The sequence below is a fragment of the Parambassis ranga genome, chromosome 5 (assembly GCF_900634625.1).
Source record: "Parambassis ranga chromosome 5, fParRan2.1, whole genome shotgun sequence".
Classification (NCBI taxonomy): Eukaryota; Metazoa; Chordata; class Actinopteri; family Ambassidae; genus Parambassis; species Parambassis ranga.
Genome location: NC_041026.1, coordinates 8,320,344 through 8,333,366, shown reverse-complemented (window position 1 = coordinate 8,333,366; position 13,023 = coordinate 8,320,344). Strand labels below are relative to the sequence as shown.

At 41.0% G+C, this 13,023-nt stretch overlaps 2 protein-coding genes across 2 annotated transcripts; both read right to left on the bottom strand.

Moving 5' to 3' along the window:
* Positions 1–54: 54 nt before the first annotated feature.
* On the bottom strand, positions 55–1,968 carry manbal (mannosidase beta like). The gene is made up of 3 exons (XM_028406413.1): positions 1,814–1,968; positions 1,394–1,583; positions 55–442 (listed from the first exon to the last, which is right to left on the bottom strand). Exons 2-3 carry the CDS (start codon positions 1,541–1,543, stop codon positions 332–334), a joined length of 261 nt encoding a protein of 86 aa, XP_028262214.1. The 5' UTR covers positions 1,544–1,583; positions 1,814–1,968; the 3' UTR covers positions 55–331.
* A 696-nt stretch (positions 1,969–2,664) lies between these two features.
* On the bottom strand, positions 2,665–11,800 carry nfatc2b (nuclear factor of activated T cells 2b). The gene is made up of 10 exons (XM_028406947.1): positions 11,454–11,800; positions 9,996–10,995; positions 9,734–9,896; positions 9,242–9,444; positions 8,546–8,718; positions 8,177–8,317; positions 6,370–6,425; positions 6,067–6,199; positions 4,859–5,491; positions 2,665–3,101 (listed from the first exon to the last, which is right to left on the bottom strand). The coding sequence occupies exons 1-10, from the start codon at positions 11,578–11,580 to the stop codon at positions 3,055–3,057; spliced, it is 2,676 nt and encodes an 891-aa protein (XP_028262748.1). The 5' UTR covers positions 11,581–11,800; the 3' UTR covers positions 2,665–3,054.
* Between the last annotated feature and the right edge of the window lie 1,223 nt (positions 11,801–13,023).

Genomic DNA, 13,023 nt, shown 5'->3' with positions numbered 1-13,023 from the left:
TATAATGAGGTCAAGATTTATTCTGACATTAAACATAAACATGTGACCAGCAGAGATGATTACACAAGGTATTTATTCATCTGTTTTAATCCAAAACATCCAAATCAGGTTCAATAATAAAACAAAATAAATGCAAAACATACTTATATAATAAAAAACTGTAACTGCATATACAGTCTGAAAATGCCATGACACATTTCTCCTCAGTAATACTGAGCTGAATCAATCAATGGGGTCAAAGGACATTTTTTTTGTGAAGTCATATGATGTAATATTAGTCTTTCATGTCCCTGTAGTGATGTTTTTAGTATTGGCTCACACAGAGAGTAATCTATCGCTTCTTCTTGCTCTCTTTCTTCGGCTTCTGTCGAATCTGAGGAGCTGGTCCTTTCGATTTTTTCATCTGTTCAGTGGCTTTACCATCAGCGGACTCAGACTCCTCCTGTGGAGAGAAAACACAAGAAACTCATCCAAATCAAACGACAGAAACTCTGACATGTTTCAGCACTTTTTTTTTTCCTGTCAGCACAGAGTGCAATTGTTTCTATTGTTCTGGCAGAGAAGGCTGCTGTAGAAGATGAAATGGCGACATACTGTGGAGCGTAATCACTGGATCTGATAACAATGCCTGAAAATAGGATAATTAGAGTGTGGATTTAATTGCTTGTCTATAAATACTCTCTCCTGACAGTTGTCAGTGTGAAGACAGTGAAAGTAGCCTCTGGAATCTCTATCTTCAGATTCACCACTACACATTCAACTGCTCTCTCTGTATTGTTGGATTTAATAGATAGATAGATAGATAGATAGATAGATACCAATACCTATTTTTACCTGGTTGGTAAAAATAATAAATCACAGAGTCATGATTTTGTTTCTATTATTCTTTTCTTTTATTAGAGTCCTTAATTATTCCGAATCTATATTTTGAAGCTTAACTGCTTATTTTATTGTCTAATCACTCAGGTGTATTTTAACATGCATTATATCCAAAGCATGTGTTTGATTTAATTCTTCCTTTCATTATTGTTATACTTTGTATAAACAGGAGGCTTATGTTGGAAGAATTCTGGAAATAACCTAACCTGTGTCAGCAGCATGGCCTGCTGGACTTTGTGGAGACAGTCTATCCATATGTCTTACTATGGAAATATATGTGACGTTACTCCTATGATCTCATACATGATATGTTACTGTCATATATGATTATGCTTGTGCCTATTCTAAGAAGCGGTGTCTGTTCGATAACAGAGGGTTTAAGAAGGGAGTGGCTCTGAAAAGACCTTGAGCATTCCTACAGAGGCTACTGTGTATGTATGTGACTGCTAGATGTTTCTAGTACAGCTGGCCCTAACAGTTTCTTCCTCCTCTTCCTCCCTCTGTGTGTACCTACCTGTTCATGGCCCTTGGATGTGGGGAAGATGACAGCCATGATGCAGATAAGCTGGAAGATGGCACCCAGGAACAACCCATAGCGCAGAATGCTCTCTAGAAATGTGGGTTCGGGCACTTCTGGAGGGGAAAGGTCCAACTCTGCAGACATGGTGGTCCTCTGTTTAGCCCGTTACGTTTCCTTGTTCCTCCTGTAATCAACACAGGAGCACGGGAAGCAGTAAAATCGGCAGTTTGTCACCGAGATCGTTGCATGTTATTTCAGATCATGTTTATCAAATGGAACGCATTTTGTTCTCCCCCATTTTAACACCATACTTGCTGAAATCGGAGCTAGAACACTTTTAACACCGCAGCTACAAATCCGTTACAACGTAGGAAAGCACTGTGACTACACATACATTAAACAGCCAACACTTACCACAAAGAGAAGTACGTTAACCTTCCTGCACAGCTCAGAAAGTCTGAGCAAAAATGAACTAAAACATTACTAAAAGGAAGAGGAAAATGCTAATTTAGTTTACAAAGGGCGAGGAAAATAAATCGTCTACAGGAAGTGACGTATAAAACATGGGCCCTTCTTCCGCTCCGATGAATGATGGGTTGGAAAATGTCGCCCTCTAACGTTCATCATAAAATGGTGTTTTTAGACATAAAACCCCCTAAAAATGTTTTCTTTCAGTTACAATTAGCAAATAAAAGTGCAACAATCAGCTCCCTTTCGCTGCCGTTTAATGTACAAGTGTAAAGATAAAGAAGTTAATGCAAGTCAACCAGCCGACCTGTGATGGTACCTACCACGGATGAAAGGTAATATAACCAAACACATAACAGGTCACCAAAATGCTATTATTCTCACACGTTTTTCAAAAGTTACGTTAGAATGAAGTAGTTAAAAACCTGTTAAATTAACACAACTGGGCAAAAACATACTACACAGAAGGTATGTTGTTGGACTGTAGTCGGTAGTTTGTCTCTTAGCTACACCTGCTTAGCGAACTAGCTACAATGCTAACAGGCTAATTGCTAAGCAGGTAGCTCGATGGGTGCAGCTCATCCAACAAGTGTTTAACTAAACTACAGCTGTTTGTAATTCTCAGTGAATAATGCTATAGTTTATAGTAGTACCATTATAAATTCTTGGTATCTACCTTGGTACTAGTTAAGCCTAAGGATAATAATAATAATAATATTTATAATATTGATAATATTTTTTTATTTAAATAAAATATGATGCATAAACAGTAGTTTACATTATCACACTCAAACAGATTGATTTATCATTTATTTATTATAAAATATTTTTATATGCTTACAAAGAGCAGATCCATTGTACAAATATATGAACAGAGAGAAATTAAACAGGTTAAAAAAGATACAGGTTTTACTGTCTTTGCTAAGGGTTAAATGTATTGCAGCACTGAAGGCTAACACAGAGCTGACTGTTTTTTTTAAGTACATTCTGGAAAAAATTGGTAGAGTGAGAAACAGGGTGTAAACCTCAATACTCGCAGTTTATTTTGATTCCTTTAAATGCCTGCATCTAATTCCTACAAGCTCTATGTAAGTCGATCGGTATTTGATGCTTAATGTCTGCAGATTACACTTTAAAAATTTTAAGTAATGAGTGAAGAACATCATGGCAGCTGCAGGGCAACAGGATCACTCTCCATTGTGTCCTGTCATGTCTCGTTTTATGATGTCGTTCACTGAAAACATAAAAAAAAAAACAGGGATGAGTAACTTCCAGTTAACATCTGACAAAGCAAGATGAAGAGCCTATCTAATGTAACATTTTAAAGCAAAGTATCTTATTCCTAACACCAGTCACAACTGATGTTTTGTTTTCTCCACAAAGAACCTCAGGCTTGAGTTCACATCAATGGAAAATTATTTATTTAATTCTTCCAGTAGAGGTCGCCAGGGCAAACCTTTTGCAGGGCATAATATAGTTCTATTTTAAAGTTTAACTGTAGAACTGGCAGGAAATGAGGTGGGAAGGTGGCACATGAGAAGGTCATCTCTTAGATTATGAACCAGGGGAGCTGAGGTTTGTGGTTAGCGCTTTAGAGACCTCAACTGTGAAAAGTTCTATTTTCAAAAATAAATCTGTTCAGTCATGACTACTACTATGGATTGCATTAATATGAATGGCAGTAGAGGTCTTCCTTTTATTGTACACAATTCTACTGTAGTGGTTTCTTTGTGGATCAAGGGCATCTTTTGTAACTAAGCACAGCTGTTACGACTGAAAGAATACAGTTACTATATATTGAATCTCAAAATACAGTATTAATTTAAAGTAACAGAAACACAGTGCTGTGTTTTAGTTAATATGTGTATGTCATTTATCAGTAGTTACATAAACTTTTACAATTTGCCTAGCATGTGTTAGAGTCAAGAACAAAGGAGGTAGCTGCTTGGTTACCACAGGTGTGCCTGTATTTGCCTATACAATACTTCCTGTTTCTGTCCTCCATCATAGAGGTGTAAACAGAAAACCTTCCCCCACAGCAAACAAGGTCAGAGTAAATCATAGTAGTGTTGCTTCTAACTCACTTATTATTCTCAAACACTTAAGAAACTATACGCTAGCTGCATTTGATTTTTTTTTTGTCAAATGAATTGAAAGTGTGTGTCAGTATGAGTGTGTGAAAGCGAGAGTCAGACTGAAACAAAGACAGGAAAGTGGATAGAAAGACCCAACACACACACACACAAAACCACAAGGCAGGATTTGCAAGCATACAGTTGCAATGTGCTTGTATGCACTGCAGACTGGACTACAAGCACCCAACCTCCTGGCTTCAGTGCTTCACCTCAGTCATTTTAATGGTGTCATCTGTCCTTTTTGGCAATGCTACGTATAATTCTATTTTAAAGGCTTTTAAAACACGGAGCAACTGACCCAGAGAAAGAAACTGAACAATTACATACAGACTGTAGATCATTCCCTTTTGTATATTTACACAATGCACGGCGCTGTCAAACACTAAACATGATGATTCACAGATAAAAGAATAGTTCTTTAGTAGTCACTTGTAATGTCCAATAATAGATCCCTCCCTAAAGTCAGTCCCAACACTAAAAACATTTTAAAGCTATCTAAAGTTTGCATAATACTTGAACGGTCTGAATTATATTAAAATGGTTGTTGTCACAAGTTGGATAAAAACCCTGGAAGGGGCTGAGATACATATAACACTACAAATCTTTTTGATTAGTCTTTTGCCAGTGTGGTCAACTCAAAAAGAGGTTGGCCAAAGAAGAAGTTTCAACTCTAGCTTCTTTCTTGTTTGTCTCTGGTTTAAGTGGGCCTCGTTTAAGTGGATTGTTGTGTTCAGGACGTTAGAACAATCGTCAGCTTCCCTGTTCTGCTTCTCATAAGGTTTTTCTGCCATCGACACATTGATTAATCCATAACACCTTTCTTTTGAGTAATACTGATCATGAGTATTTTACTCACCGTCCTCCAGGTAGGAATAGCTGAGGTTCTCTTGTTTGATTGTGATCCTCTCCGGAACTTGTTCCTCATGGTGTCCTCGAACAGAGCCTATGTGTGTCAGAGACTCCACCTGGCATCCAGCCTTTCCCTGAGCATGAGCTTGAATGTATCTTGAAGGTGGAGACTTTCCTAGAGGCAGTGCTGTCTGCACAAAACCCTGATGTCTTGAGGCCAAACAAGCCTCAAATGCATCACCAACCTGTGGACCTTCGGCCAGTTTGGCCGCAGGGGTCCTAGCACTGACACATTGGCTGGGAGTGGAGGCAAAATGGGAGCCCATTGGAGAACCACCGAGCAGTGCAGTACCACAGTTGCTGTAGCGCTGGCTTGCAGTGTGGTAAAGCACTGGGCTGTTGATCAGAGTACCAGCTATGGGCTGGTAATAGACCGGCTGGTCATCCAGTGGATCAGGAGTTAACACCGGGGCTCGGGGGTCTACAGTGGTTAGGTGGTACAGTGTTGGGGAAACATTCAAGGCTTGCAGGCTGCTGTCCTGTTGGTAGAATGACTTCATTGGCATGCCGGGCAGGGACTGATTATCCGAGTAGCCATATGAATTCAACTGATAGTCATCCAGTGGCTCTGCTTTAATGGCTGAAATATAAAACAAAGATCATTTGACATTAGGAGAATAATACAGGTCTATTATCAGAGGATTTAAACATCACTAAACACACAAACATCTCAGTAAGAATGTATTTAGGCATATTTAGTGGTCCATTTTACTAAATAATAAGCAAAATTAGATGCAGATGTCTGTCTAGCTACTTTACTAGTAGTGATGTGCTTTGATTCCTGGAAGATTGTTTGAAGTGTGCTTTTCAGCTTTGGCCAGCTTCACACGTATGTAGGTGTTTACAGCGTAAGTGAAAACAATTGAGTGACAAATTTCCCCGTTGAGACAAACTGAGGTTTGCGCCCTCCCTACGCAGCCAGTGTTGTGGGTGTAGTTTGCTCTTAACGACAAAAAACTGATCATTTCTTAGGATGTGTATAGATTTCTTGTGAAGTCAACAATAATCCAGATGCAGGGTTACGTTTGTTTTTAATGGCAACTGTAGGTTTTAGGTTTATGCTGACAGAAGTCAGAACAGTCCTTCCTTACAGCCCTGGCTATCTCTGTCAACCCTCTCTTGTCACCCAGGTACACTGAGAACTAAGAGATTTACCTTTCACAGGAGTGTAGATGAAGTGCTGAGGCTGACTGCATTTCTTCTTTCCATTGATGACGTAGAAGTTGACTTTGGCTGGCTGGCAAATAGTCTGGTGTCTATAGGGAGGGACCTCCACAAACAGCATGTTCTAGTGACACAGCAGAGCAACAGTTCAACACAAAACGAATTTCTTTAAATGCATTTACATAAATGTGAGTGTGTGACAGGACCAGACAATATTGGCATAATATGCAGTATATACCACAGTGGACTATGTAAAAATAACAATGCTCTACAGAATAGAGAGAATTCACTTACAGCTTGGGTTTTGTCCCTGTCCACAGTGGCCTCCACCTCCCAGATCTGTTGACCCTCTTAAAGCAGAGGAAAGCAGTGTGCAGGTGTTAATGCAAGGTTTGAATCCATAGCTTGACTACTTTGTAAAAATGTTTCTGAGCGTTTTACTGCTTCTCATTCTTTCGGGCTGTTGCTTCTGTACAATAAGTAGCCTTTCACAGGGCTTAAACAGCATTAGCTGAACAGCTAGCCAAGCTCTGTTTAAGGCTGAAAACATTTACAAAGTCCTCTAAAGCTCAGTAGTTAACATGTTAAAACTAATATGGGCAGATAGTATTTTTGGATTTAGAGGTTTTAGCTGACATGTCCAGGTTGGCGGTCTCACTCTCAGTTTTTATGCTAAGCCAGGTTAGTTAGACGCATTTTAACCAAGCGGTAATTTGAGGTTTCCATCTCATATTTTCCAAAAGTTTTGTTTCAAAGGAAATCAGATATCATTTTTGTTTTTGTTTTAGATTACAGTATATAGGCCCATGTGTTCAGACAGTGGAAAATTACATTCTTTTATGTCTGCATGGTTTAAGTGTTCCCATGTCACCTCTTACCTGCTGTTTCTGTTTTCTACCCACGCAGTGAAAAAAAAACAAAGCCTCTGCTCTGAGTCTGAATCTTTATCAGTCTTTCTAACCACATCCTGTTGCATAAAACCCCATGCCAAGCAACGGGGAGGCTTAACATGCAGTCAATTATACCCATCCTCCTCTCAAACCATGTAACCCAACAATTTTGTGTGGGCTGAAGGAGCAGTAATGAAGTGAGAAAATTCCATTTAGAATAAATAAAAGTTGTCACTCTAAGCAAAACAGTAGAAGTTTAAACCAGTGGTTCGTCTGATCAAAGTCAAAGGTGGGGGTTAAAAGTGCGTCACTGAAAGTCAATGTTTCCTGGGTGATATGCAAATATTCTAAAAATACAAATACTGTGTGTAGGTGGTCACATTCAAACAGGATATTTGGAGAGCATCAAAGTCTATTTTAATCATGAAAGTAATTTAGTGTCCAAAAATACACACAGAAATATGTTGGTGTAATATAAACCACCCACACCAACAATCTTTATAATAACAACACAAACATGTTGTATTAAAGAAATAGATCTGTGTGTTGGAAAAAAGTTCTTGTTTTTGGTCCTAATTGGAGTTTAGAAGATGAATAGTCCCTTCATCTTTTGACAACAAATACTGTATAAATCCACTGCACAAAGCTTAACACAAAGATCAAGTGTGCCATCAGAGAACTTCAAGATGATTTTGAGAGTGCTATAGATGCATTGATAGGTATACATTATTACCTAACCTTGCTCTGACTAATGGCAGCAAAACTGGTCTACTATCATCTTTACAACTCACTGATGAACGTTTATGTTTATGGTGGTTTTATGTTAACTATTTCTTGGCTTGGTGCTGGTGCACAAACAGTGCATTCACTCGTATGTTTCCTGAGGAGTAGTTTGAAAGCTCAGTGTTGTAGTTCTGGTTGTTGCCATCTTGGTAGAGCCTAATACCAGGTTGTAAACATAATTATTTCTGCTGTAAAGTGTGGCATGTCGTCAGGGAGGTGTATGGAGATAGACTGACTTTTGGAGCCATCCTCAAGTGGCCAGTTGACTTCAATTATAACTATTGAGGTAGCCTCTTTGGACAAATGCAGGCTATTTTCTGTTGTTTTTTAGTTATTTTGATGATTGAATGAGCAAATTGTGTACTATGTACTGTGACTTAAAGCCTACATTTACATCTTGTTGGCATGGAAATGAACATGATCCTCACCTTGTGTCTTCTCTGAGAATATAACCTTGGAGTCAGATGTGAAATTCTGTCCAGTAAGGACCATTTGTTGACCTCCAAGTACAGAGCATCGATCCAGGTCCTGCCTCTCGACTGCAGGGCGTTCTTGAGCTGAGCGCTGAGCTGTAGAAACATAATGACACAGATATATGACCAACCACACAAGAGAACATAAGAACATATCATGCAGAAACATTTTAATGGTAGTTGGCTGGCCATTTTGGAGTTGTAAAATCCTTATTTGGAATGTACTCCATTTTTGTTTGGTATACTGTAAGCAACTGTCACAATAAAACTTCACTAAATGTCACAGCCTAGTGGAAAGAATTAAATTCAGAAATGACTTCTTACAGCATTCTATAGGATGAGAGGCCACTTGAAGAGACACAAGTTGGCCTCCGGGTTGAGGAATGTGGACTCGGAAAACCAAACGCACACGTGTGTTTTTTCGTCCAATGTCCGTCTCGCCGTTCCTTAGTTCAATGTCAGCGTTTCTCAACTTCAAGATTCCCACGCAGTCAATCCTGTGCAGCATAAGAGAAGACAGAAAAAATGAAAAGGCTTCAGAAAGGAGGGCAAATTGTCTGCTGTGACTTTTTAAAGCTGTTCTCACACAGACTCAGTCAAATGTTTAGTAGGTTATAACCTGGTTTTGTTCAGTCAAAGTAGAGGTCTTTGACATTTATAGACAAAACCATCACTCATGTCTCACTTATCATACAGTGTGAAACATAAATTAGAGCAATTCTGCTGCAGCTGCAAAAACCCAGTGTCTGATAGGTCTTAGTTGGAAAAACTCCCTGGCACACAGGAAGTGATACATTCTTTGTTTTTTTTTCAGCAGCAACAAAAACTTGTTGGAAGTGTAAAAAGATGAAAAGCGTGTGGCTGTCATGTGCAGCGAATGAAGTACAAAACAACCACAGTGGTGTTTAAAGATTGCTTAATAAGCATGAGATCACAGACGACTTGCCAGTGATTATGTGTGTGAACATTTGTGATTTTTGTGTTTTTTGGTTAGTGTGTATCTCTACAGTCTCTACTCACACCACGCTCATGTGGTTCTTTGGTTCAAGAGGGATCTCCAACACTTTAGTCCCGCTGATCATCGTCTCCATGCTGGGTGTGGTAACAGTCTTCCCAGTGATGCGATGAACCTGGTAGAAGGCATGGGGTTTCAAGAGCCTCTCATCGGCTGTCCCGATGAACACCTGTAGTCCCAGTGGAGTTGTGCCCTGGTACCCAATGAGCTGGTGAGGACACATAGGACCAATGAAGATCATGACTCACACACTGTACAATAAATCCATTTCCTTTCACTGTGGGGATGATTTCATAACTGGTAAAGCAAGAATCCTGCTTTGCATAGTCCGTTTTCAGGAAAACCAGCAGTGTGTTTTTGCAGATTAAAACAATGCACTCCTCAGTAATTATCAATGTGGGAGTAGTGCTATGAGTAGTGCTTTATATAAATATGACATTATTCAGGAACCCTATCTGGCTTTTTCCCTTTTGTTTTTAACATGTAAGTTCTCACACCTGAACCTCCGGATGCCCTCCGTTAGGCGTCTTGACAGCTCCTCTGCTGCCTTCAGTCTCATAGTGAGCTCTGTGGTAAGATTTGGGCTGTTGTTGGATCAGTAGTTTGTAATGGCCAGACTGACTGGGTAAAGACCACTCTAAAGAAGGAACGGGAGCCACACTGAAAGAAAAATGGAGAGGACAAGTTTCCAAATAATTAGCTTATTGTTTCTTACAGTTTAGCTTATTAGAATGACACAAATTGAGACAAACAAAGCACCTGATTCTGGCCTGTCCACCATGAACGACTGAATGAGTGACAGGCCACACACTTGGGAACATGTAGAAGGCTTCAGGTTTGACCTCAGGTCCAACCCTGCTCAACCTCTCCAGCTCAGTGGCATTGTTGTACCCCTCTCCATACCCACAGTCCTGCCTCTGGGCCTGCCTGTGTGCACCTCCCACCCCTGCAGAGGGCACTGCTCTGGGCAGCCCTGAGCTGAGGCTGCTCAGCATCTCCTCCAGGCCCATGGTTGAGGTCTGAGTTTGGGTCTGGTACTCAGCTTGGTATTGGTGAAGGTAGTAAGAACCCTGATGATCATGAGGTGATGGGATAGGGCTGGGGCTCCGAGATCGCTGCTTCACAGGAGTACTACCTTGATAGGAGTGGGCCTGGTCATAGGAACGCTTTCCGTGCGGTGAGGGGGAGCGGGAACGCTGATGGGGAAGGGGTGATGTAGCCCGCTGATCTTTTGGCAGGAGAAAGGTTTCATCAGGAATGCTGTTGCGCGGGGAGGCTCCTGGAGAGGAGTGGGTAGAAGAAGTGTGGATGGCCTGCAAACTTGGGCAGAGGTCCAGGGCAGACAACCCCATGCCACATCCCACTACATTAGAAGGGGAGACACACGGCGAACCAGAGGGGGAGTATCCCTCTGCTGTCCAACCTGTAGAGGAGTTACTGCTGGCAGGGCTGACACATTCCCTGTAGGCCCCCAGAGCTTTGGAGCCAGGGCTCGGCTCCAGGGTCTGAGAGCTGAGAGAGTCGCCTGATGGAGTGATCTCAATCCGGGGACTGGGAGCAGGGATGTTGCCTGGTCTTGATGTCAGCCCCAGGGATTCAAACACACCCACTGACAGGTTGTCTGTGGTGGGGCTGTGAGAGGAGACGTTCTGGCTGGGAGGTGGTTGGTTTGAGGTGGAGATGTACGCAGTGTGTCGATCGACCACCAGCACTGGAGGCGGGTGGCCATTGTGAAGGAGAGAACCAGGGTCATCTGTCACTGAGCAAAGAAAGCATTTATATGAGCACACACTGTAATTGCCTTACTCTCAGCTCTAAATTCTTAAATTTAAACGCACTACTATGGAGAATACATGGAGATATGCCAGATTATTCAAATGGTCGATGCACGTATGGTGTGTAAGATGTTTCCACTTCCTCTGATTTAAGTTACATGTTGAAACGCCTATGAACTTTCCTCAAAAGTATGAGAGTTGAGTACAGTTCACCAGATCATTGTAGCAAAAACATCTAAACACTGTTTAGTTACTAAAAAAGGCCAGTGAATTTCTTTTCCTCAGTAACAATAAAAGGATGATGACATATCTCCCGCTCGTCTTCATTACAGCCAAATTCTCAGCTCAGTATGAGAAAAATGACAATTGATGTAACGCTTCATAAAAACATCACAGGTTATATATTTAGTTTGGGAGATATATTGAGGAGAAAACTACCTACCATTATCAGAGCCAACAGGGAAATCTTCCCCAGGTGTATTGTACAGAAACAGGTCTGTAAAGTCCAGCTCTGCCTGGCTGATATCGTGCCCCAGGCCCTCGGGAAGCCCCAAACCTCCAGATGTCATTTCCAGCTCTCAATATCTAGATTTTCTCTCGATGGGCGTATCTTCTGTTAAAGCCTTCAAACTTAATTAACTTGTACGCATATATGCTGAATAATTTGCCACAGAGACGGACGGAAGTTTCAGCTTTTCTTAGTTGCGTTTAATACATTGGCAGCTGCTCAAATAAACCCTTCAACGACGCAACATGAAAAAGCGAGCGGCGTCAGACGCTTCCTGTCACTGCTGATGATGACAAGCAGACAGGAGGTGCGGACCTGCCGCTTGCGTGTGTGTGTATGCGCACGCAATTTACATTACCGCCACACACAGGCCCTCTCTTCCTGTTTGTGTTTGAAGGCTGATTGTTACATGATACACACACACACACACACATAAATATGTGTGTGTGTGTGTGTGTGTGTGTGTGTATATGTCAACGAAAAAAGATGTCAATATTAGTATTAATATGTTTTTAGAAGCTTATTTAATTTAATTCAGTTTTCAATTAAATGTTTTATATAGCACTTTTTAGAATCAACATTGTCTCTAGGTGCTTTTAAGAAACCCAGAGCCTGAACCCACAACCCAACAGACAGTGTCAGTAAAAACTCCCTTTTCAGAAACCTTGAGCAGGAACCGTCTTACAAGGGAGGACCTTCCTGCTCATAGTTGGCTGGGTAAAAGAAGAGAAGAAGAGGTAGACAGGACAGCGAGGATGAAGGAGAAAGAGAGAGAGAGAGAAATGCAAAACTACGAGGAAGACGTAAAATAATGGATCATAAGTCGGCCAGGGGACAGGAAGAAGAGAAGAGGAGGTCGGGGAACTGCTCGGTGGATGATGTTTGTCCCCCCCTGGCAGCGTAGGCCTATAGCAGCATCGCTATGATAAAGATTAAAGACTGTTAGTCAGCCTGTTCTACCTGTGGCTGTATGTCAATAAGTGACTGTAACTATACCTACTATACCTATCAGCCCTACACACTTTGTTTGAGGATAACTGTACACTTTACTGAACAAAAAGGTTTTAAGTCTACTATACCTTGTGACCCGTGTGGCGGTAATGTTGTATAGGATTTTGTAATAGTGTCCCATAATGTGCTTATAGAGTTTATACAAACACTTTGTTTTTGTAGCTCATGCATGCAGCATTTAGACACTGGGTGGCAGTATTGTACAACTGCAGCCCTAAACCAAGTACTAATTTAAAGGGCCATTTCACTTACCTTTGGAAAACCTATTGTCCCTCTTCTGGTATCTTGACATGCCCATATAGTTGTTGTTTTTTGGATATTGTTTACATTAAATTTGTGCACTTGTGCTGTATTTGTGGTGATGTACTAGATATTCCTTCCGTGAATATGTCATTGATACAGGGTCTCCCAAAGGTATGGAAATTGATTGATTTTCTTAGCCCTTTCAAAAAGGGGGTTACTCCCACAGCCAAGCGACAGCCTCCATAGCTGA